The 24,347-nt window shown below is 56.4% G+C and overlaps 2 protein-coding genes across 2 annotated transcripts in view; one reads left to right on the top strand and one right to left on the bottom strand.

Moving 5' to 3' along the window:
• Positions 1 to 24,347, bottom strand: part of CARHSP1 (calcium regulated heat stable protein 1) — a 124,668-nt gene that overhangs the window by 48,482 nt on the left and 51,839 nt on the right. The gene's annotated exons all lie outside the window — the stretch shown is intronic.
• ABAT (4-aminobutyrate aminotransferase) overlaps positions 1 to 24,347 on the top strand; it is a 61,460-nt gene that overhangs the window by 12,275 nt on the left and 24,838 nt on the right. Inside the window, exons 3-5 of the mRNA XM_056107421.1 lie at positions 15,082 to 15,192; positions 20,911 to 21,008; positions 23,742 to 23,771. Coding sequence (XP_055963396.1) covers positions 15,123 to 15,192; positions 20,911 to 21,008; positions 23,742 to 23,771 — 198 coding nt within the window. The 5' untranslated portion in view covers positions 15,082 to 15,122. The remainder of the gene's footprint in view (positions 1 to 15,081; positions 15,193 to 20,910; positions 21,009 to 23,741; positions 23,772 to 24,347) is intronic.

Below are 24,347 nucleotides of genomic sequence, written 5' to 3'. Positions count from 1 at the left end.
ATTCCCTTGGCAGTGCTCAGGGAACCCTATGGGATGCTGGGACTAGAACCCGGGTCAGTTGCGTGCAAGGCAAACGCCCTTCTTGTTGTGCTATCACTCCTGCCCCCAAAACAGAAACTTTAAATGAATGCTGTGGATTAATGCAGAAAGACTAGGATACAAATGCTGGGTGGCGGATTGTGTGTGTGTGTGTGCGTGTGTGTGTACTTGTGGGGGGGAGGGGAGAATGGTGTGTGGTGCTCACAGATCTTACAGAACAAGGTCCCTCCTGTTCTCTGACACCTGAGCCCCTGGTGCAGGAACTGGATCACCACCTGGGGAGGCAGGAAATGGGACCTGTGTTTTCCTTCTGCTGTCTTGTGTGTGCACATGTTGGTGGGATTCTGGTTGGGGTTGCCTGTGGCAGCACTCAAGGGCCCCTGCGGTTCTGGGGATCAGCCCCAGAACCCCCCACTTGCCAAGCTCATCTCCTGGTTCCTCAGTGCTTCCCGGGCCCTGAGCTGTGGTTTCGAGGCTCCTGTGGAACGCAGCTCAGAGATGTAGCCCTGTCCTCCCGTTGTGCATCGATTTGCTTGAGCGGGCACCAGTAACGTCTCCATTGTGAGACTTGTTGTTACTGTTCTTGGCATATCGAATACGCCACGGGGAGCTTGCCAGGCTCTGCCGTGTGGGCGGGATACTCTCGGTAGCTTGCCGGGCTCTCCGAGAGGGACAGAGGAATCGAACCCAGGTTGGCCGCGTGCAAGGCAAACGCCCTACCCGCTGTGCTATCGCTCCAGCCCAACTCAGAGATGACCAGCCTGTAGTGCTAGAAAGGCCTTGAGGGTAAATATTTTCAGCTTTGTGGGACCCATGACAACTTCTGTCTCCAGCTGCTCCAGAGGCAGCCACCCAGCTGGGCAGGGGTCTAGACAGTCACAGTTACACTCAGACAGAGCCGGGTTCCCCAGGGCTCTGCTTACAGCGGCAGCCGGCAGCTGGCCAGCTCCGAGTCCCGGGCAGCGAAGCCTCAAAGCCTCCTGGCCCCTCCCAGGAAGCCCGGGCTTGGGTCCCCCAGCGACCCTGGGCAGAGCCAAGCAGAGGTGTCCGGTGTCCATCAGGACTGCACAATTCCAAGATGGTGCCGACCTACTTCCAGCTTTGCGGCATTGCTCCCCAGGGATGGGATCTGAGCTGACCTGGTTCCGAGTCACGGTCCCTCGACGGGTCCTTGGGAGGGGTTTGGCTCCTCCCTCCATTCAGAATGGACCACCCCCACCCCCACCCCCTGCGAGTGGGGGTCTCTGGTGCTTCCGGGGCTCCCGAGTCATTCCGCGGCTGCTTATGTCCCATCATTAAGTGTCTAGACACGCACTGGCTCCCGTGGATGTCATCTGTGTGTCATTTGTCGGAACTGGCTTCATTCCTGCAGACAGGCTGGAGGAATTAATGAAGCGGATCTGGGGTGGGGGGTGGGGTGGGGGAGCACTGGCTCAGATGGCTGGAGCGTGGCTCTCAGTTTTTTTTTTTTATTGACTCACCGTGAGATATACAGTTACAAAGTTGGTCCTGATTGAGTTTCAGTCATACAATGGAGCACGTGTCCTGGACCCCACACCACCACACCTCCAGGACCTGGCTAGAGGCAGCACGTGACCAGCTGGGCCTTAGAAAACAGCCCTGGGCCAGAACGATAGCACAGCACAGAGGGCATGTGTCTGGCACGGGGCCGACCCAGATTCGATCCCAAGCATCCCATCTGGGGGCCCCAAACCGCCAGGAGTGATTCCTGAATGCAAAGCCAGGAGGAACCCCTGAGCATCACTGGGTGTGACCCAAAAAAGCAAAAACAAAAAAAAAACAGCCCTAAGCATGGTTGTAGGAGTCCTCCCCCCATCCCTGCACCCCAGGCAATAACTATGATCAGGATCAGTGACAGAGATTCTAGACATGGAGAAAGGTCAGAACAGGTAGAGCCAGAGCACCCCAACCAAGATTGTGCAGAAGCTCCATTCCTACCCCGCCACCCACACACACACACCTTTTCTCCTGGGTTGCTCTGTGTGTGCTTCTGCATCACTGAGGTGCGTGAACTGTGGCAGAGGCGCAGTCCGGCGAGTAAGGTGCTTGTGCTGTGGGGCTGGTTTCTACATCCAGCACTACGTACAGTCTCTGAGCACTGCCAGCACTCCTGGATACAGTGCCCGGAACAGCTCTGAGGACCACCATTTGTGGCTCTCCAAAAACGAATGGAGGCAGGTTATTCTTCTTCTTCCAGTCATATTCAAGATGCCCAAGGCATGGCGTGTTTGCATGTATGCTGGTTTGCAGGGGGCGAGAGAGAAGCTTGTATGGCTCAGGTGGAACCACACCTAACAAATCCAGAAGCCTGAGTCCTTCCCGATGAGGCAGCTTCAAACCAGCAAACCCCACTGGCTTTGAACTTCAGATCACCCGGACCTCTGAAGTCGAATCCCCAAGAGAACTCAGCCAGCCCCAGGTCACATGTTCGGTCATCCCATAGGGAAGGGGTCACCTGACTTCCAACCTCCGCCCCATCAGAGGCACTGTGGGTCCTGGCAGGGGCTGGAAGTCTGGACCAGGTCACATCTGCTCTGCCCAGGGAAACTGAGGTCTTATACTCTGGTTCTTTTTTGTGTGTGTGGGGGGGGAAGCCACACCTTGGGATGCTCAGGGGCTCCTTGTGCTTCTCCACTCAGGAACCACTCCTGGCAGTGTTTGGGGAAGCCTACTAGTTGCTGGGGACTGAACCCAGGGTGGCCACGTGCAAAGCAAGTGCCCCCCCCCCGCCATACTATCCCTCCCCCTGCCCCACCCCCTCACCCCCAGCTCTGGTTCTTGCCGGTCCCAGGCTAGTACAAAGTTCAGAGCCAGTAGCAGGCTTTTTAACGGATGCTTTCCCCAGCCGATGTATTAATTAATCCAGTTATCTAAGTAGCGAAAGTACTTTAAGTAGCAAAAGTCACGTTCCGGGGCTGGAGAGATAGCACAGCGGGGAGGGCGTCTGCCTTGCACGCGGCCGAACCCGGGTTCAATTCCCAGCATCCCATATGGTCCCCTGAGCACCGCCAGGAGTAACTCCTGAGTGCAGAGCCAGGAGTAACTCCTGTGCATCGTCGGGTGTGACCCAAAAAGAAAAAAAAAAGTCAAGTTCCTTCCTCAAGAGGTTAATTTTTACAGCCCCCGTGTGAGGGGTTTGTTGGGACAGGGTCCTGGCTTCAGCTGAAGGGCCAGACTTCAAGGGGTTGAGGTGAGGGTCCAAGGCTCCCTGGGTTCTGTCGCCTGAAACCCCCCTTTGGGGAGAGCCAGGGACTTCCCTCATCCATTTCATGTTGATTAGAGAGGCCGCCAGCCTGGGGAGCTTGGGTTTCCCGGGTAGGTTTCCTGTCAGGTTTCCTGTAGATTTCACAGTGAGACCCTGGGGTTCCACGTGGTCCATTTTGATTTTGTTGGGTGGCACTTGGGTTTCCCTCCATAGTTTCATGTTGCCTTCAGGCTGGCCCTGAAGTTCCCTCAGTTTTGTGTTGATTTCAGGTGTGGGCTTGAGGTTTCTCTCAGCTTTTTTTTTCTTTTTGGGTCCCACCCGGGGATGCACAGGGGTTCCTCCTGGCTCTGCACTCAGGAATCACTCCTGGGGGTGCTCGGGGGACCCTATGGGATGCTGGGAATCGAACCTGGGTCGGCCGCATGCCAGGCAAATGCCCTCCACGCTGGGCTATCACTTCAGCCCCTCTCTCTTCCTTCTTTCTTCCTTTCTTCCTTCCCTTCTTCCTTCCTTCGTTCCTTCCTCCCTCCCTCCCTCCTTCCCTTTCTCTCTTTCTCTTTCTTTCTTTCTTTCTTTCTTTCTTTCTTTCTTTGTCATACCCGGCGATGCTTGGGGGTTCCTCCTGGCTCTGCACTCAGGAATCACTCCTGGGGGTGCTCGGGGGACCCTATGGGATGCTGGGAATCAAACCCGGGTTGGCCGCGTGTAAGGCAAACGCCCTACCACTGTGCTATCGCTCCAGCCCCTCTCTCAGTTTCTTGTCGATTTTAGGTGTGGGCTCTGGATTTCCCTTAGTTCTGTGTTGACTTCAGGTGTGGTGCGGGGGTTCCCCATCAGTTTCACGTTGGTTGCAGGTGGCTGTGGGTTTCCCTCGGTTTCGTGTTGATTTCAGGTAGGGCTCAGATCTGCCTCAGTTTTCCAGTTGGTTTCTGGTCTGGGCTCTGGGGTCTCTCTGTCAGTTTTGTGTTGCTGTCAGGGCAGGCCCACCTCTGGCTCTGGCAGAGGCTTTGAATGGGCTCCGACTTCATCTCTTCTCTGCCCCCTTTTTGGTAGTGACATGACCAGATGTAAACTGGGCAGGTGACTCGCACATCCTTCCTGCGGCTCTGGGCTGGAGGTCCGAAGAAGCAGGGACAGGAAAGCGGGGGCCAGCGGGGGCTTTCCAAGTCAAAGACTGGGGTTCTCTGGGCGCAAACATACTCCTCTCGCTACTGGGTCTAGTGGCGTCTCATTCTCATCCACAAAATTGGGGTGACTTCCTGTCACAGACATACTGGATATATCGGTATCTGAGTGGATGGGCTGAGAGAAATACTGGTTTCATCCTGTTTAGATCACAGTCACAGTCACAGTCCTCCCGTTGTTCATCGATTTGCTCGAGCGGGCCCAGGAACGTCTCCATCGTGAGACTTGACGTTACTGTGTTTGGCATATCGATAAAATTATGAAATTGTGGGTTTGGGGTTCGTTTGTTTGGGGGCCACAGCCCGTGGGTGCTCAGGGATCACTCTGGTGGGCTCGGGGGACCAGGTGTGGAGGTGGGAGTCAAACCGGAGTGGCCCATGTGCAAGACAGGCACCCTGCCTGCTTGCTGTGTCCCGGCTCTGACCAGCCTTTATGTGGTCTGTCCAACATCGATCACCTTCGGGATTTCATTCAGGGTCAAGCACTTGAGGAGGAAGGACACTGATTGGCAATTTACTTTGAAAGGCCCAGAAAATGGAGAGGGCTGATGGACATGAAAGGCCACATATGTGGTAAAGCCGGGTGACAGGAATGGAACCATCAGGAGCCAGATACAAACCCTCACTGTAACGTTGTTGCAACTTCGCTGTACTTTGGAAATTTCCACAACAGATCCCTGGGAGGTGTTTGTCAGTGGTCAAACGTTGACGGTTTTCTGTGACTTCACCTAGTATTTTCTTCTCCTTTGCCAAGAATCCCCCGATCTGGAACATTCGACAGTTCTGCCCAGAGTCTGGGGTGGGGACGGCTGGGGTCTGCCTCCTCCCCTCCACTCCACCCCCCTCCCCAAGAGTTCAGCTTGAATTGCCCCAATGCGCTGATTACTGTGCGGGTTCGTCAGTATCTGGCTTGTAATAATTATAGATTTCCTCTGCGATTTGATCCCATTGGTTGCCACGGCAACGGCGTAATAGCTCGGTGAGGCGCTGTCACGGTGATTTAGAACCAGCATGTCGTTCTCGGCAGCAGCCCCGGGTTGGGCTCCCCACCCCCTTTCCTGTCGCCATGGCAACCAAGGAGCAGCCCCCAGCCCACCTTCCCCCCCCCCCCCCACCAAGCGCTGGGTCCTTTCACCTCCCCACCCTGCCCCTCCTAGCCCCTGTGGACTGGCATGGACCCCAGCTCAGACGGTGGGGAGTGGGCTGGAGGAACCCCCCCCGCTCACAGGGCTCTGCTTCCCCTGGGGGTCCTTGAAATAACCGGGTCCCCCCTGAGCCCCCCACCCCCATGGCATAGGCTGAACCCCGACGACTCCATTTAGATGATTGAGCCTGCCCTGTCAGCTCAGAGCTGCGGGGGTGCAGGGGGTGCTTCTGCATCCAAGAGACATCTGGGTTCTGGGGGAGTGGCCGGCAGCCACGTGTCCAGGTGAGGGGGCGCCTGGTCCCCCTTCCCCCGAGAGCGCCGCCTGGAACCCCCCCCCCCCTCGACCCCCTCCCTGCTTTCTCTGGGTCTCCATTTTGCCTGCCTCTGCGTGGCTCTTTGTCTCCTTGCCGTGTCTGTCTGGCAGCAGCGTCTGCCTTTGGGTCTTGGACGCCGCTTCCGGCCTCCTTCCCCCCCCCCCCAACTCCCCAGACCCAGCACGGCGTCTCCGGAGACTCCAGCTGCACCCCAGATCGGAGCATCTTCCAGGGCTAGGGTGCTGGTCCCCTGCATCCTGACCAGAGCTTCCCCCACCCCGGGGACTCTGCGGCATGGCAGAGACGGGGTGCTGCAAGCAGGCGGGCGCTGAGCTGGCTGGAGCTGCGGGCACCGTGAGTGCACGTGTGTGCGTGTGTGTGCATGTGTGTGTGTGTGTGTGCGCGCCTCCCCTGGCATGTGCCACTGGGTCCCAGCGTGTGCCCGCGACCATTGCCTGGGCCTGTGTGTGCCCATGAAGGGGACCGAGTCTTCCATGATGGAGCCTCAGGAGGCTTTGTGAGTCCCTGAGAGTGGAAACATCCAGAAGCCGCCACTCTCGTGGGGCTTGCTCGAGACCGAGGCTGGCAGAACTGCCTGGCCCCCAGGAACAAAATAGTGGGGTCACCTTGAAAGGACATTTCTGCTCGAGCCCTCCAAGAGACTCTCTCTGTTCTGTGGGCTACCGGCAACTCCAGGCTAACTCTTTGCTTTTGGAAACTCGGGTGCGAGGGAAGCTGGGGGTTGTCAAGGAGGAAAGGGGCACATCGGGCTGGTTCTGGTCCATGTGGTGGGGAGTGTCACCACCGGCCTGGCGGTTCGGCAGATGCTGAGTTGGAGCAGAGGAAACTTGAAACAGCCCCCCCCACACCCCCTGAATCTATAACTTCTGCAATCCATGAAAAGTTTATTTTTGATGGGCTGGAGTGATAGCACTGCAGGTAGGGCGTTTGCCTTGCACGCGGCCAACCCGGGTTCAAATCCCAGCATCCCATATGGTCCCCCAGCACTGCCAGGAGTGATTCCTGAGTTCAAAGTCAGTAGTAACCCCTGAGCATCGCCAGATGTGACCCAAAAAGCAAAAAAAAAAAAAAAAGAAAAGTTTATTTTTGAATTCTCCCCGCCCCCCACTGAAGCAGCCTCAGTCCCCAGAGGCGTGAGAAGGAAGCCGATTTATTTTATATTGGGGGGATTCTCAGAGGCCACCGCTGGCAGTGCTCAGGGGATGACTACTGGCTCAGTGCTCGAAGGCTCTAGGCAGGGACAGGCATGGAACTGAGGTTAGCTGCACGCCAGGTCAGCACCAGCTCCTCTGTGCCCTCGGACCCGGGAGGCAAGTTTAAGAAGTGAGATTCATTTCCTCTGCAGGAAGAGAGGAGGGGTCATCAGGACACCCAGCCCTGCCTGCCTGGGGAGGAGGCCGGAAGCAGGAAGTGCTGGGGGAGGACAGTGAAGAGACCCGGACCGGAGTCAGAAGCCGCCTTTCCCAAAGGGGCAGGCAGGGCTGTGTCCTCACACCCAGAGTCATGGCCGGGGACTGTCGCTCCCACTGGTCATGTTCCCCCCACCCCCTTCCCGTCCCCTTGCCCCCCATCACCCTGTTCCCATGTGCCCTGCCACGGCCCAGGGACATTGCCCACTGCCAAAACTCTCAGCACCTTCGACCGTCTTTTCCTGCTGCTTCCTGGAAACCTTGAACTCCCCCAAGAAGAGCAAACGGTCCTTGGGCCAAGCGGTAGCACAGCAGGGATGGCGTTTGCCTTGCACGCGACTGACCAGGTTCGATCCCCGGCATCCTGTATGGTCCCCTGAGCACCACCAGGAGTTATACCTGAGCGCGGAGCCAGGAGGAACCCCTGAGCATTGCCGGGTATGGCCCATAGAAGTCCCAAAAAATAAAAGAGCAAATGCGTCCTGCTCTCCTCGCCCTGGCCTCAGGGACCCCACACAGCCCACACAGCCCTCTGGGCGTGCCCTGAGCCTGCAGCCTCTTTGACAAGAGGTCGAAATCCTGAGACCCAGGGCCTGAGAGACAGGACAGCGGGGAGGGTGCTGGCCTTGCGTGTGGCCCGGTTCAACTCCTGGCACCACCGGGAGTGAGCCCTGAGCACGGAGTCCTGAGCACAGAGTCAGGGTAAGCCCTGAGCGCAGCCCGACACCTATACAGAGCAGATGGGTGCAGGGCCGCGGGCCTGGACACTTTGTTTTTTTTGTTTGTTTGTTTTTTTGCTTTTTGGATCACGCCCAGCAATGCTCAGGGGGTTCTCCTGGCTTTGCACTCAGGACTTACTCCTGGCGGTGCTTGGGGGACCATATGGGATGCCGGGGATCGAACCCAGGTCAGTCGAGTGCAAGGCAAACGCCCTACCTGCTGTGCTCTCACTCCGGCCCTGGGCCTGGGCACTTTGGAGGCCCGTGAGCTGCAAGCTTGTGCAGTGGTCGGGCACTGGCCTGACCTGCAGCCACCCCAGGTGGGCACAGCTCCACGTGACCTGCCTCCAACACTGTGGGATGGGGTTGAAGCCCTCCCAGAAACGCTTCTCGCGGGGTTGGGGGAGGGTGTCTGAGCCACTTGGGTGTTAGACGGCGGGTCCTGATTCAGAGCTTGGGATCTAGGACCTGCTTGGGGGGTGTCGCGGGGCAAGTCACTCTGTGCCTGGGTTCTGCCGCCTCCCTTCCTCCCTCCCTCCTCTCCCTCCCTTTCTTCCTCCCTTTCCTCCCTCCTTCCTCCTTCCTTCTCTCCTCCTTCCTCCCTTCCTTCCTTCCTTCCTTCCTCCCCTCCCCCCTCCTCTCCTCCTACTTCCTGCCACACACGGACCTAAGTTTGATCTCTGGCACCACCTCGTCCCCCAAGCAGCACTGGGTAACCCCAGATCTGCAGCCCAAACAGTGCCAACATCACCAGGCTGAGCCTTGAGCCCTCTTGTTTCCGAGGATCAACTCCCAGGCCCCTCCGAGCGCTACCTGGGAGGCCAGTCCTTGAAAGCAGAGAGAGATCAGTAGGCTCTGTGAGAAATGCTGATCTCTGACCCTGAATGAGAGCCAGGAGGGCTTCCCGGGGGTGGTATCTGGCAGAGCACTGGGAAATGGGCCTCCGTGTTAAGGACAATAAACAAGAGGCAAAACCGGTGAGGACAGCCAGCCCCAAGTGAGAGGAGCAGGAGCAGCAGAGGGCACAGGTCAGGGTCAGGGTTCTGGGGGCAGGCAGAGGCTGAGTGTCACCAGGAATCAATCTGCCCAGCGGCATGGGGGGACACTTTCCTCTCCTAGTTGAAAGTAGGGAGGGCTGCCTGAAAGAAGCAGCTTATTCCCTCCTCTGGCCCATGCCTCAGGACAGTGGCCACAGGCTGTTTGCCGTAGAGGAACATTCTGGGAAAGTCTTTAGGGGCCCGGGGGGGGGGGGGGGGGCCCTTGGCTGAGCTGCCACCCCCTGATCCCGACACCACCAGTGAGCCCCAGGCAGCCCTGGGCAGCTCCTGAGTGCCAGTTCATGTGGCCCCAAAACAAAGGAAGGTGACACGTGGGGCCGGAGTGATAGGACAGGGGGTGGAACACTTGCCTTGCCTGCAGCTAACCCAGGTTCGATCCCCAGGATCCTAGATGGTCCCCTGAGCACCACCAGGAGTGATTCCTGAGTGCAGAGCCAGGAGGAACCCCTGAACACTGCCGGATGTCACCCCGAAAGCCAAAAGATTAGAAGAGGGGCCAGAGTGATAGCACAGTGGGGGAGGGCATTTGACTTGCACGTGGTCGACCCGGGTACAATCCGCGGCATCTCACAGGGTCCCCCGAGCACTGCCAGGAGTGATTCCTGAGTGCAGAGCCAGGAGGAACCCCTGAGCATCACCGGGTGTGACCCAAAAAGCAAAAAAAAAAAAAAAAAAGAAAAGAAAAGAAAAGAAAGTGATGTGTATCTATATATCTGTATGTGTCTGTACATCTTTGTGTGTGTCTGTGTGTGTCTCTCCGTATGTGTGTCTGTGTCTCTGTGTGAGTCTGTGTGTCTGTGTGTGTGTGTGTGTGTGTGTGTTGGTCCCAACTGTCTCTGGAGGCTTCTGGTGAGGCCCCGGGCCTGTGCCCCACAGGCCACCTTCAAGCCCCGCTGGTCCTGGTGGTGGCGGCTGGAACGGTCCATGCCCCACCCCCCTCATGTGCTGTGCACACGGCTCAGCCCCTCTGGTCTTTTCCTCTTCCCCCACCACCAAAAGGGCAGAGTAGTATCTGCCCCTGGGCTGGCCGCCAGCGTCTGTCCCCACGGTCTCACGGTGCCCACAGACTCGTGCGCAGGAGAGAATCTTTGATCTGCACTTCCCAGAGCGTCTGAGCACCGTGGGTGGGTGCGGGGTTGTGGGGGGGCATCCTTCCGGCAAAGGTTTTGCTGGCTGCCCCCAGCAGGGCTGGGCCAGAAACAAAGCCCCACTTGTTGACCCCAGGCATCTCTGCCTCTGCCCCATGGCCTGCAAAGGATTTTCCTTTCTTTTTCTTGGGGGACGCGGCTCTTCCAGGCGCTGGTGCTGGCCTTATTGGGGGGGAGGGGGGCGGGAGGGGGCAGTACCCCTCCCCCGGCCCACCCACAGGGATCTCAGGTCCTGAGACACCCACGGACATGACTCTGGCCAGTGCCGGGGGTCTGCTCACAGGGGCAGAACACTCCGACCTCTCACCCCCTTGGGGTCTCCGTGGGGGGGATTTCTGAGCTCGGAGCACCTTCCCCCCAGCCAGCACTAGCTCATCACTACCATATCTTTTTTTCTTTTTTTCTCTTTATTTCTTTTTTGGGTTACACCTGGCGATGCACAGGAGTTCCTCTTGGCTCTACACTCAGGAATTACTCCTGGCGGTGCTCTGGGGAACCCTGTGGGATGCTGGGAATCGAACCCGGGTTGGCCGCATGCAAGGCAAACACCCTACCCACTGTGCCATCGCGCCAGCCCCCAACTGCCGTATTTTATTGCAAAATCGTTGCATCCTGATTTTTCTTTTCCCCAAGTAGCACCGGGCAGGGCCAGAGAGACAGTCAGGGAGGGCATTTGCCTTGCGTGTGACCAACTCCAGTTGGATCCCCGGTATATGCTGGGAGTGACCCCTGAGAACCTTCAGATTCCAGTAGCTTCACGCTGGGGGAAGCTGCCCCAGACAAAGGCTGGCTGGCTCTCATGGCTGTATTTTTTTTCTCTCAGTCCCTCGCAGCCCCCCGGGGGAGAGGCATGCAGGGGGTTGGCTCCCTCAGACTCCTGAGAATTCATGTTTTGTTCAATGTGACTCAAGTTTAACTTCAGTTCACCGGCTGCTCCTGGGGGCTGGGGCGGGGTAGCCGTGTTGAGCTGGGGGAGTCGGGCCTCGGCTTCTCTCCCACCCCCAGAGTTCAGGCCCCACATGACACTTGTCTCTGTGAGTGAGCAAAAGCCCCTCTGCCCCGCCCTCGCTGCCCCTCTGTCCTTCCTGTCCACCCTGTCACCCCTCCTGTCCCTCCATCCCTCCTTCCCTCCATCTTTCTCGTCCACCCTGTGGCTGGCCGGAGCCTGTGCCCTCAGAGCAGGTGGACACAGGGCATTGTCCTGCCAGGGCCCCACAGCCTGGAGAGTCTGGAGAGAAATGGGTGTCCAGCCGGGGGGCAGGGGGCGTTCCCCGTTCTTCCCACAGAGGCTGGGGACAGGCCCAGCTGCTGGCTTTTCTGCAGCCTCAGCTGGGGACCAGGAGCCTCTGCCAAGGGCGGGTCACTATGGCAACCAACAAAGCCAGAGCCAGGGGCCTCTGCGGGGGCTGACGGGGCCTGCTCCTGGGCTGGACACAAGGACACGGGCTTTCCCCGGCCCGGATCCCCCAGCCCCCTTCCAGCCTGGGTCCCCCAGCCCCCTGCTGGGGTTCCCAGAGCTCGGACCCCAGCTTCTGTCCTGTGTTCAGGGAGCATCTCTGAGCCTCAGGGACTGGGAGAAGACGGTCCCCGGAAGCAGGCAAGCTCAGACTCCCAGGAGTGTGGGGGAGACCGTCTGAGGCACTGGACGTGTGAGCGTCACTGGCCCAGAGGTGGGGGTGGTGGGGCACGTGGGCCGGGTGGAACTCACGTCCTCAGCCGTCAGAGCCGCCGTCGCGGCCACCTCGCCCGCTGTGGACCAGGCTTTCAAGGGCCACACAGCTCGTCCACGCCCAGCACGTCCTTTCGGGCTGGGGACGTGGCTCTGATCCTGGCGTGGCCGCTGCCTGAATACGTGCATGGGTCCCTCCGCTCCTGGTGCTTTGGCCGTGCTCACCGCCACTTCGTGTCCTGCTTCTGCTTCCTCTGGGGACTTAGACGAGAGCTCGCCTGGGTGCCCGAGCCGGGGCTTGATCCGCTGTTTTTCTTTTTCCCTTATGGTGTGTTTGGCACTGGCACTTGGTGGTGATCTGGGGTCACTCTGGGCCTGGTGATCAGGGAACCTTGCGTGGTTGGGGGCTCCTGGCTTCTCCTCCCAGAACCCCAGGCTTGGTCACCCCCAGCAGGCTTTGGATGTTCCCTCTGACTGACGGGGATCCCGGCTTCTCCTGACAGGCTGAGCCATCCTTTCTCACCCCCACCCCCTCCCCCGTCTGGACCCTTCTGGTTTTATTTTATTTTATTGCCTTTTTGGTGAGCGATGCTCACCCAGCGATGCTCAGGGGTGACCCTTGGCTCTGCGCTCAGGAATTACTCCCGGCGGTGCTGGGGGACCATATGGGATGCCGGGAATTGAACCCGGGATGGCCCTGCTCAAGGCAAACGCCCTCCCCGCCGTGCTGTCGCTCCAGCCCCAGCCTGGACCCTTCTGGAGAAGGCTGGAGAGTGGGCCCCCACCCCAGTCCCCTTCCACCTCTGAGATTTTGTGTCCCAGCTGCCTTCCCTGGGCCTTTGACCTTTCCTTGCCCTTGACCTTTCTTGTCCATGCCCTTTCCCGATGCTTGGCCTCTTGTGTCCTGGACCTTTCTGTGCCCTTGACATTTTCTAGCCTGCATCTTCCCAACCTTTGCTCCTTTCTCGTCCCTTGACCTTCCCGCCTTTCTCACAGCGCCCAGACGGCCCCTCCAGCGCTGGCACCCCCCCTCCAGATTCGTCTCTTTGTTCCCCACTGTCTCCCCACCCCCACCCCACCCCCCACCCGGAGCCAGTGAGCTCTTGCCGGGGAATTTTAACATTCCAGCCTTGAGCTCGCCTGTTTTCTTCCTCTGTCTCTCCGCAGCCTTTGCGGGCAGCGAGCATGAGTAACAGGAGGGCAGTGTGTCGCCAAGGCAGGGGCGGCTGGAGGAAGGGGGAGTGACATCAGCCCCTGCCGGATGGCCACAGGAGATCAGGCTTGGCTTGGCTTTGAGGAGGTCGCTTTCAGCTGTGGCCCCTGGAAATGCCGCCTCCCGCCCCATCCATGGCTCAGCACGACATTTGCAGGCGCAGACACTGGAGCGGGAGGCGGAGTCCTCGAGTGTTAATGTGTGCGTCCTCCCAGAGCTCAAAATCACTCCAGTGGGGGCTGGAGCGATAGCACAGCGGGGAGGGCGTTTGCCTTGCACGCAGCCAACATGGCCAACACAGGTTCGATTCCCAGCATCCCATATGGTCCCCTGAGCACCGCCGGGAGCAATTTCTGAGTGCAGAGCCAGGAGTAACCCCTGAGCATCGCCGGGTGTGACCCAAGAAGAAAAAAAAAATCACTCCAATGGAGGTGGAGTTGTGCGCGGTCAGAAGTGCTCCTGTTTGAGCCCAGCAGGCGCAGCACCGCCCACCCAAAGCCACCCAAAGCCCACCATGCCCTCCGGAATCACCCAGCCAGGCTCATCCCAGGGTGCTGCTCTCTGCATTCCTGGATGTGGTTTTGGGCTTTTTTTTTTTTTTGCTTTTTGGGTCACACCTAGTGATGCCCAGGGGTTCCTCCTGGCTCTGCACTCAGGAATTACTCCTGGTGGTGCTCAGAGCACCCTATGGGGTGCTGGGAATCGAAGCCAGGTCAGCCGCGTGCAAGGCAGATGCCCTTCCCGCTGTGCTTAGGACTTGCTCCTCCTGGCTCTGAGCTTAAGGGTGCAAAATCCAACCCGGGTTGGCCACTGGGGCCGGAACAATAGCAAAGCAGGAGAGTGTGTGCCTGGCACGGGGCCAACCCGGGTTTAGTCACCCAAACCAAGGAGTGATCGCTGAGAGCTGAGCCAGGAGTAAGCCTTGAGCACTGCTGGGTGTGGTCCCCAAGAAAGGAAAAATAAATCCCCTCTGAGGATCGCCAGGGTGGGTCCAACACCCACACCTGCCAGAGGAGGAAAGCACGGTCCTCCCGTTGTTCATCGATTTGCTTGAGCGGGCCCAGTAACGTCTCCATCACGAGACTTGTTGTTACTGTATTTTGGCATATCGAATACATCACGGGTAGCTTGCCAGGCTCTGCCGAGCGGGCGAGACACTCTCGGTAGCTTGCCGGGCTCTCTGAGAGGGGCGGAGGAATCGAACTCAGGTCGGCCATGTTGGCTGCTTATAAGGCAAACACCCTACCACTGTGCTATCGCTCCAGCCCTAGAGGAGGAAAGAGGATAATGAAATACGTGATTAGAGGGCCAGGGTAGATTGCACAGCAGGGAGGGCATTTGCCTTGCACACGCCAACCCAGTTTGATCTCTGGCATCCCATAGGATCCCCCTGAGTCCAACCAGGAGTGACCCCTAAGCATCACCGGATATGACCCAAAAAGAAAAAAAAACAGGGGCTGGAGCAATAGCACACGGGGTAGGGCATTTGCCTTGCATGCAGCCGACCCCGGTTCGATTCCCAGCATCCCATATGGTCCCCTGAGCACCGCCAGGGGTAATTCCTGAGTGCAGAGCCAGGAGTAACCCCTGAGCATCGCCAGGTGTGACTCAAAAGGCCAAAAAAAAAAAATAGTATGATTAGAGGCCCCCGGTGGTGGCAGCACGTGAGAAGCTTTAAGTTCAGTCCTCACCAGCAGGATGGGCGGGTGGGTCGGTGGGTGGCTAGCGAGATGGTAGAGTGAGAGGCGAAAAATGGACCCATGGGTGCGTGGACAAACACAGAAGGCCGTGGATAGAATCCAGGCGGGTGGATGGTAGATGACAGGTAATCCAGCTGGACCGCTGACAGCCTCACCCCAGCAGGCCCCTTTCTGCTCGGCTGGGGGCCCTCGCTGGTCCTTGCTGGCCTCACCTGCGTTTCTGTCTCCTTGCAGGAGGGGAGCGTGTGACGGGGTCTCGTTCCCTCCGTGGGACCATGGTCTCCATGATGCTCGCCCAGCGGCTGGCCTGCAGTTTCCAGCACAACTACCGCCTGCTCGGGCCAGGTAAGCAGGGCTCTGGCCAGTGCTGTTCCCGGTGGGAGGCCGTCCTCCCGGAGGGACCTTGGGTGCCTCTCCTCTCCCTGACGCTGCTCCCACCTGGGCCCCGGGGAACCCGTCTCAGCAGGAGTGACCACCAAGAGGCAGGAGGGAGACCAAGAGCCCTCCTCAGTGGCCTCAAGGCCAGCTGTGCTAAACGGGGATCGGGCAGGAATGTCCCCCCAACTCCCCGCCCCAGGCCCCCATCAGAGGCCAGCAACCCAGTTCACTCAGCATTCTAGAAGGCCCTAGAAGCTTCTGTTTCTGCTGGCCTGCAGAAGCCAAGAGAATTCCACAGGGAACCCCAATTGTGTCTCGTTTCACAAAACAAAAATGGCTCAGAGACTGGGTCAGCAGAGAAGGTACTACCCCAGGGTCCATCCCCAGCATCACATAAGGTCCCCCAAGCATTGCCAGGAGGGATCCCTGAGCACAGAACCAAGAGTAAAACCTGAGAGCTGAAAAATAGAAAAGAAATTGTTCATAGAATCTGGTCGTGGCAGTAACGTTACTAAGTGGCCAACTCTGGACAGGGAGATGAAATATTTGGGGGTTATTTATTATTATTTAATTATTAATATTTGGTTATTAATAATTCTCCCATTATTCATATTTTCTCTTGATGAGCATATTACCAAAACATAGGTGGGAGAAAAGAAAAGGGGGGAGTGACTGGCATAGGCAGATCAGGAGCAGGAGGGAAGCTGAGGACATTGGTGGAGGGAAGTGGAAGGGAGAAAGGGTCGGAGCACTGTATGGAGAAGGGGTTGGAGCACTGTATGGAGAAAGGGTCGGAGCACTGTATGGAGAAAGGGTCGGAGCACTGTATGGAGAAAGGGTCGGAGCACTGTATGGAGAAAGGGTCGGAGCACTGTATGGAGAAAGGGTCGGAGCACTGTATGGAGAAAGGGTCGGAGCACTGTATGGAGAAAGGGTCGGAGCACTGTATGGAGAAAGGGTCAGAGCACTGTATGGAGAAAGGGTCGGAGCACTGTATGGAGAAAGGGTCGGAGCACTGTATGGAGAAAGGGTCGGAGCACTGTATGGAGAAAGGGTCGGAGCACTGTATGGAGAAAGGGTCGGAGCACTGTATGGAGAAAGGGTCGGAGCACTGTATGGAGAAAGGGTTGGAGCACTGTATGGAGAAAGGGTTGGAGCACTATGGAGAAAGGGTTGGAGCACTGTATGGAGAAAGGGTTGGAGCACTGTATGGAGAAAGAGTTGGAGCGTTGTATGGAGAAAGGGTTGGAGCACTATGGAGAAAGGGTTGGAGCACTGTATGGAGAAAGGGTTGGAGCATTGTATGAAGAAAGGGTTGCAACATTGTATGCAGAAAGGGTTGCAACATTGTATGGAGAAAGGGTTGCAACATTGTATTACTGAAACCCAGTCAGGAATAACAGTAACTTAGTAATTCACAGTGATGCAATTTTAAAAAATTTAAAAACAAAAAATGTAGGTGGGGGTTCTGGAGAGATGTGTAAGATACCTGCTTAGTGGTCCCCCAGCTGTTGCTCAGAGTGACCCCCAAGAACAGACATGGGGTTAGCCCCTGAGCATGGCCAGATGTGGCCCGAATCCCCCACCATCAGAAAAAATAGGGGCTGGAACAGTAGTACAGCAGGGAGGGCACTTGCCTTGCACGCAGCCGACCCGGGTTCCATCCCTGGCACCTCAGATGGTTCCCTGAGCACCTCTAGGAGTGATCTCTGAGTATGGAACCAGGAGGATGCCCTGAGCACGACCAGGAGTGATCGATCCCTGAGTGCAGAACCAGGAGTATTCACTGAGCACAGAGCCAGGAGTGAGTTTTGAGCATTTCTGGGTGTGCCCACCCCCCCCAAAAAAAAACCAAAACCACTCCCCCCCCCCCCAAAAAAAAATTAGGTGGGACTGACAGTTACAAAGGAGATGTGATTTAAAAGGATTAAAAGCTGCGCAAACAAGGCGTGGACCCGACCTCTGAGCCAGCCAGGCTGGCAGAGTGCTGGCCGTAGCGAACAACAGGGTTTATGGCTGAGGGCACAGATGAAGGGGACAATAGTCACATTCAGGGCGGCTTTTATGGGCTGGAGTTAAAGATTGACTGGTGTTCACTGGCCGCGGGAGGTGACGGCACACACCCAGGCGGGTGCACCCTCTGTGGGGTTGTGTGGGGGCTCTCGGCGTATCCCCTCTCGAATGAAAGCCCCACCCAGATACCTCTCCCCTGTGATCTGCTTCCCTGAGCTTCCAAGAGCATCAGCTGCACAAATTCCCCAGACACGTTTCTTTTTCTTTCTTTTTTTTTTTTAAAAGAGCATCAACTTTATTGCTTTTGGGGTCACACCCAGTAATGCTCAGGGATCACTCCTGGCTCTGCACTCAGGAATTACTTCTGGTGGTGCTTGGGGGACCCTATGGGATGCCGGGAATAGAACCCGGGTCGGCCATGTGCAAGGCAAACACCTTCCCCGCTGTGCTGTTGCTCCAGCCCCAGACAGACACATTTGTCAGCTGGGTGACCCTGGGCAAGTTCATTGATCTCTCTGGGCCCTCCGCCGGCCTCTCTGAGGAATAACATCAGCTTTCCTTCTGAGGGGTGGGCAGGAGGAGAGGGGATGATCCCGGTCAGCTGCTCAGGGTCTCGCTTCTCTGTCCACCCACGGTGACCTGGCATGAAACCCCCGGAAGCAGTTTCTTTGACCGCACAGAGTGTGTCCATCCTCTCACTGAGGGACCTCAGGCACTGTTGGTGTTCGAGTGTTTCCCTCTGCAAAGTGCAAAGCTTGGGAGAGAGCAGGAAAACCTGGAGTACGGATGCACGGTTCTGCAGCTGTGTGACCTCAAGACCGTCCCTGAGCCTCTCTGATCCTGTTGGGAGCGTGGGCCAAGCCAGACTGGTGTAGATGGTTTGAAACGGCAGAGGAGGGCGCTTGCCCGGCGTCCAGGAGCCAGGGCCCATGCCGGCTCTGACCGCCCCAAATCTCCGAGGCTGCAGGCTCAAGTTCCTGGTTCCTCTTCCGGGCTCCTGGCCCAGCCTTGGCCGCCTTCCACCCTCCCCACGAGGTCTGGCAGCCGGCAGGATCCCGGGAAGGTCTCGGGACAGCCCCAGCGGCCTCACATCTGGCCCTGGACGTCCCCGTCTGCTTCCCCCGGGCTCCTGCTGGCAGGACCAGATTCCCCACGGACCTTGACCCCTGCCCTCCCTGCTGCCCGCGGGCTCTGCTGTCTCCAGTCTCTGGCCTTCGGGTCCCCTCAGCTGCCGCTTCCAGTATCCCCGACCCTCCATCCCAAGAGCTCTGATGCCCTACTGCCTCAGTGGGATCTTTTCTGGGGGACAGAAGGGAGGACCGGGTCACGTTGACATGCGGCTTCATTATTGTTTTGTGTAGGGGCCACACCCAGCAGTGCTCGGGACTCACTCCCGGCTCTGTGCTCAGGGATCACGCCTGTCGAGACTTGGGAGACCACACGGGGATGCCTGGATCGAATCTGGGTTTGTCACCAGCAAGGCAAACGCCCTCCCCCCTGTATTATATCTCTGGCCCCAGTTTATTTATTTTTATTTATTTATTTATTTATTTAGCTTTTTGGGTCACACCCGGCAATGCTCAGGGGTTCCTCCTGGCTCTGCACTCAGGAATTACTCCTGGCAATGCTCGGGGGACCATATGGGATGCTGGGAATCGAACCCAGGTTGGCCATGTTGGCTGCGTGCAAGGCAAACGCCCTACCGCTGTGCTATCACTCCAGCCCCCTATTTATTTTTTTTTAATGCTGTTTTTTGTTTGCTTGTTTTTTTGTTTGGGTGTGATGCTCAGGGGTCCCTCCTGGCCCTGTACTCAGGAATGACTCCTGGCAGTTCTCAGGACACCATATGGGATCCTGGGAACCGAACCCAGGTCCCATATGCAAGGCAAATGCCCTCCCCACTGTACTATCACTCCAATACGCCCACCCCAGTTTATTTTGAATCCTTTACCTAGCCCCTTACTATGAACAAGTCAGAGAAATGCTGATTTGGAGTTTCCTCTTCCTCCCTCCCTCCCTTCCTTCCTCTTTTCCTTCCTCCCTCCCTCCTTCGTTCCTCCCTTTTTTCTTTCCTCCCTCCCTCCCTCTTCTTCCTTCCTTCCTTCCTTCCTTCCTTCCTTCCTTCCTTCATCCCCTCCTTCCTTCTTTCCTTCCCTCCCTCTCTTTCTCTCTTTCCTTCCTTTATTCTTTTGGACGTACCTGTCTGTGCTCACGGCTTACTCCTGCCTCGGTGCTCAGGGAACCATATGGGATACCGAGGACCCAACCGGGTCAACCTGGTGCGAGGCGAGTGCCCTCCCCGCTCCGGCCCCCAGCACTATCTGTTCCCGGCCTCCATCCCTGTTTCACGCGGGTCTGGCTGGAGTCCGGCTGGGTCGGTAAAACCCTGAGTTGGGCGGAGGAAGAGACACGGCGTAGCTTCCCAAAGAGCGCCTGACGTGTGCCATGACCTTTCCCTCTGCTCGTGGAATAACCTCTTGAGGAATTCTGTTGTTATTCCCTAGATCAAACGGAAGGCAATAAAAGCCGGTTCCTTTGTGCCTTAAAGAAAGGGGAGCCTTGGATTTGAACTGGACTTGATCAAAGCGCTTTACTTTAATACAGAACAATTTCACGAAAGCCTTTGATCCCCGAAGCCAGGAAGGGAAATCATGAACGCATTTAAGTTGTTCTTTTTATTTTCACGCCAGAGACTTTGAGTTGTTGGGCAGATTGTGTGCTGGGGGAGAGAGATTCCTCAGGATTGTTCTTCCCCGGGGCCGATCTGCTTGGGGACCGAGCTAAGTCCTGCCGCGGTTGTGTCAGGAGCTTAAGAGATCGCGTGTATGAGTTCCCTGGAAATCCTTGTCTTGTGCTACTCTGGAATCTTATTTGCAACATGGCCTCCGTGCCCTGGAGAAGAGAGGGACGTGCAGAAACCAAGTCTGAGCCTTGACGCCTCCCCGCCGTCTGGCACTGACTGGGCAATAGGCATCCACGTTCCGAGTCCTGTATGTTTTTTTGTTTGTTTGCCTGCTTTTTCTTTTTGAGGTCAGACCTGGCAATGCACGGGGGTTACTTCTGGTTCTGTTCTCAGGAATTACTTCTGGCGGTGCTCGGGGGGGACCCTATGGGATGCTGGGAGTCAAACCCAGGTCGGCCGCGTGCAAAGCAAACGCCTCCCCGCTGTGCTATGGCTCCAGCCCCCCCCCCCCCCCACCAAGTCCTTTATGGGCTCCACCACGAGCTGAGCTCAGATGCCATCTGGGCTCGCCCTGCGGCCAACAACTTCCGGAGGTTTATTACTATGCCCCTGCAAAAAAAAAAAAACCATATGAGTTTCAAATGACTTGGGAGCAAAACTTGGTTCTAACAGGAGCATCTCTGAAAGGGGGTATTTGATCTCCCTTCTGATCATTTGCGGGGCCACCCACGGGCTGCTCAGGGTTCCTCCTGGCCCAGTAAGCAGGGATCCGGGAGGTGCTGGGGGACCCCAGGCGGCCCCCAAGATTCCAGTCTCCACAGGCTGCAGTGAGGCCAGTGACCTCCGCCAGCTCCTTCCTGGTGTTTAAACCAGCAGATTCCCGCCGACCTAGACTCAGGGTGGCCTGGCTGGGAGTAAGTAGGGTCCTGGGCAGGGTTGTCACACCCACCCCACCCTGGACATCCCTCCCTCCCCTGGGTTTCCTGCAGGATGCAGAAGCATCAGTCAGGCGGCAGCCAAAGTGGACGTGGAGTTGGACTATGATGGGCCGCTGATGAAGACAGAGGTCCCCGGACCCAGATCTCAGGTGAGTGGGGCACCTTCCAGTGGGCAGTGGGGCTGGAACAGGGAGATTGGGCACCTGTCACCTGGCCAGCCACCTCGAAAGCTCCCTGGAGGAGGTGTAGGTCATTCACAGGAGAAGCGGCTGGGGCCACTCTCGGCGGGGGCGGGTGTCACCCTCCCTCCTGTGGAAGCTGGGCTCAGCAAGCTCCTCTCACCATCCAGGGGAGCCCTCACCATGGCTCCAACCTGGCCCCCCAGAATAGAAGAACTGGGCCGAGCTCCCCTGGAGGGACAGCAAATGCCCTTGAACTTGACCTTGAATGGAAAAAAAGAAAAAAAACCAAATTTGCCCAAAACAAGATTTCTGTCCTGGATGAAGGGAAAAGGGGCAGAAGTGAGGCATTTGGGGGTACCCAGTCAGAACCCTGGAAAGAGGTGCCCATGGGAGGAGCGAGGTTGGGGGTCCCCAAAGTCCTGGACCCCCTGACTGCTGGATGCCCAGTACAAGGCCTGCCGTTCTCGGAAAACATCTCGGTGGGAACCTTCTCGAACACGTTAGGGCGTCCTTCTTTGCGTGGCTTTGCAGGTCTTACCCGCAGTGTCGTATGTTTTAAACTGCCAAACAGCGATGTGTCTGTCACAGCTCATCAATCCGGAACGCTCCAGGCTCATGCATCCAATGGGAGTTTTGCGGGATGATTTTTTTTTTTCCCCCAAAACCAGAGACCTTGCTCGAACATATTTCTGTTGGGGGAGGTGGGTGTTAATTTAGTAGTAAGGAGTAAAAAAAACTTGCTAGTAATTGTTTCGGCTCATGAATAGTAGTTTGTATTTGTGGAACTGCCTATTTTTGTGATCCTAATGACTAAAGTCGATTCTCTGGGGAATTATTTTTAGAGGCGGCATCTTGGGGTGAAGGAAGTGTCTCGTTTGTTTTCCTGTTTTCTCCAGTTGCACAGATGGTGTGTGGCATATTCGGATTGTCACGATAACCGAGATAGGCACATTTTTCTTTTTCTTTTTTCTTTTTTTTTTCCTAATGGGGTGTTAAAACCGCCCCCCTCCCCTAAATAAAAAGAAAGGCGTTGCTTTCATGGAGACTAGATAAATGAGATCAAGGGTTTTTTTTTTTTTAATTACATAGTTTGGTTGATGTCACTTTTATCATTCAAAGGTCTAATCCGACACTGCACTCTATTGATGATTACATAGGTGGGATATTAGTTTCCTGCCAAGTATTTACGTAAAAACAGTTTAAAGTATTGATGATTTTGGGGCTGAAGAGAGAGTACAGTGGGGAGGGCACTTGTCTTGCTCGTGGCTGACCCAGGTTCGATCCCCAGCATCCCATGTCGACCCCCAAGCACCACCAGGGGTAAATCCTGAGCATCACCTCGACAGGTGTGGTGAAAAAAATACCCGTCAAAAAAAAAATATATATATATGTGGAGTGATAGCACGGTGGTAGGGCATTTGCCTTGCACGCAGCCAGTCTGGCCAAGCCGGGTTCGATTCCTCCACCCCTTTCGGAGAGCCCAGCAAGCTACCAAGAGTATCTCGCCTGCACAGCAAAGCCTGGCAAGCTACCCATGACATATTCAATATGCCAAACACGGTAACTATGAACAACGGGAGAACAGTGCTACAGTGTTTTACATATATATATATATATATATATATATATATATGAAAGGGACATGTGTTGGAACATTACATGGCTGAAACCCAATCCTGAACAACTTTGTAACTATGTATCTCACTGTGATTAAGAAAAACAAAAAAATACATATAGATAGATAATATTTGAGGCATATCCAGCAGTGCTCTAGGGTTACTCTTCCTTAGTGCCTGGGGTCATTCCTGGCAGTGCTGGGGTTTGAACCCGGGCCTTCTGAACCCAGTCCCTTGCCCTCTCTCCGGGGGCCCTTGATAAAAGGATTGACTTGTTAACTCTTCGGAGTTTTTTCGGGGGGGGGGGTGGAAGAGTTGGCCACACCCGGCGGTGCACTGGCATCACCCCTGGCTCTGCACTCAGGAATCACTGCTGGTGGGCTGGGGGACCCGATAGGATTCTGGGGATTGAACCCGGGTCGGCCTCGTGCAAGGCAAGTGCCCTCCCCGCTGTACTCTCACTCTGGCCCCCAACTCAGTAATTTATGAGTCCTTGGCATGAGGGCAATGGAGGCCCAGGACTTGCAGAGGCAGCAGGGACCGGAAGCTCTGTGGCAAGAATAGGACCTCAGGGCTGGAGCGATAGCACAGCGGGGAGGGCGTTTGCCTTGCACGCAGCCGACCAGGGTTCGATTCCCAGCATCCCATAGAGTCCCCCAAGCACCACCAGCAGTAATTCCTGAGTGCAGAGCCAGGAGGAACCCCTGTGCATCGCCAGGTGTGACCCAAAAAGCAAAAAATAAATAAAAATAAATTTTAGCTACCCACAGACTGAAGAAAGCCCTCAGGAACCCTGTGAGCCCCTTCATACAACTGAAGAGTGATAGGAAGGACGCCCTGGGGTCTCTATTATCAAGACTTAAGGGGGCTGGAGCAATAGCACAGCGGGTAGGGCGTTTGCCTTGCATGCGGCTGACCTGACCCGGATTCGATTCCCAGCATCCCATAGGGTCCCCCAAGCATTGCCAGGAGTAATTCCTGAGTGCAGAGCCAGGAGTAACCCCTGAGCATCGCTGGGTGTGACCCAAAAAGGGGGAAGAAAAAAAGGAATATGGCCTCACGCTGATGTGCTTTTTGACTGCAGGAGTTGATGAAGCAGCTGAATATCATTCAGGTGAGTGGGGCAGGGCCATGACCCGGGCTTCTCCCCTCCCTGCGTCCCCCCCTTCCCTCCCTTCTCTGCACAGGTCTTTCCACCCCCTGCCCCCCTTTTTCTTTTTTTGGTAAATGCCGATTGTTCAAAATCTTTTTCACCTTGTTTCCCCTGTGGATTCTGGGAGCGCTCACATTGATGATTTACGTGTTGTTTTAATTTCCACATTTTTCTGATCTCCTGGCATTCTGTTCTGTTATTGATTCCTAACTTCATTTCGGGCTGGAGCGATAGCACAGCGGTAGGGCGTTTGCCTTGCATGCAGCCAGCATGGCCGACCCGAGTTCGATTCCTCCGCCCCTCTCGGAGAGCCCGGCAAGCTACCGAGAGTATTCGATATGCCAGACACAGTAACAACAAAGTCTCCAATGGAGACGTTACTGGGCCCGCTCGAGCAAATCGACGATCAACGGGAGGGCCTTTACCTTTACCTTTACCTTTTAATTTCATTCCACTGCGGTTGGAGAACATTTTATGAACCCATCCACCTTGTAAGTGAGCCTTACTTGTGTTTCTCTGTCACTGTGTTGGGTTTTC

Source organism: Sorex fumeus, unplaced genomic scaffold (genome assembly GCF_029834395.1).
Source record: "Sorex fumeus unplaced genomic scaffold, SorFum_2.1 ptg000165l, whole genome shotgun sequence".
Lineage (NCBI taxonomy): Eukaryota > Metazoa > Chordata > Mammalia > Eulipotyphla > Soricidae > Sorex > Sorex fumeus.
The sequence above is the reverse complement of the archived record's forward strand: the minus strand, read 5'-3'. Positions and strand labels throughout refer to the sequence as shown.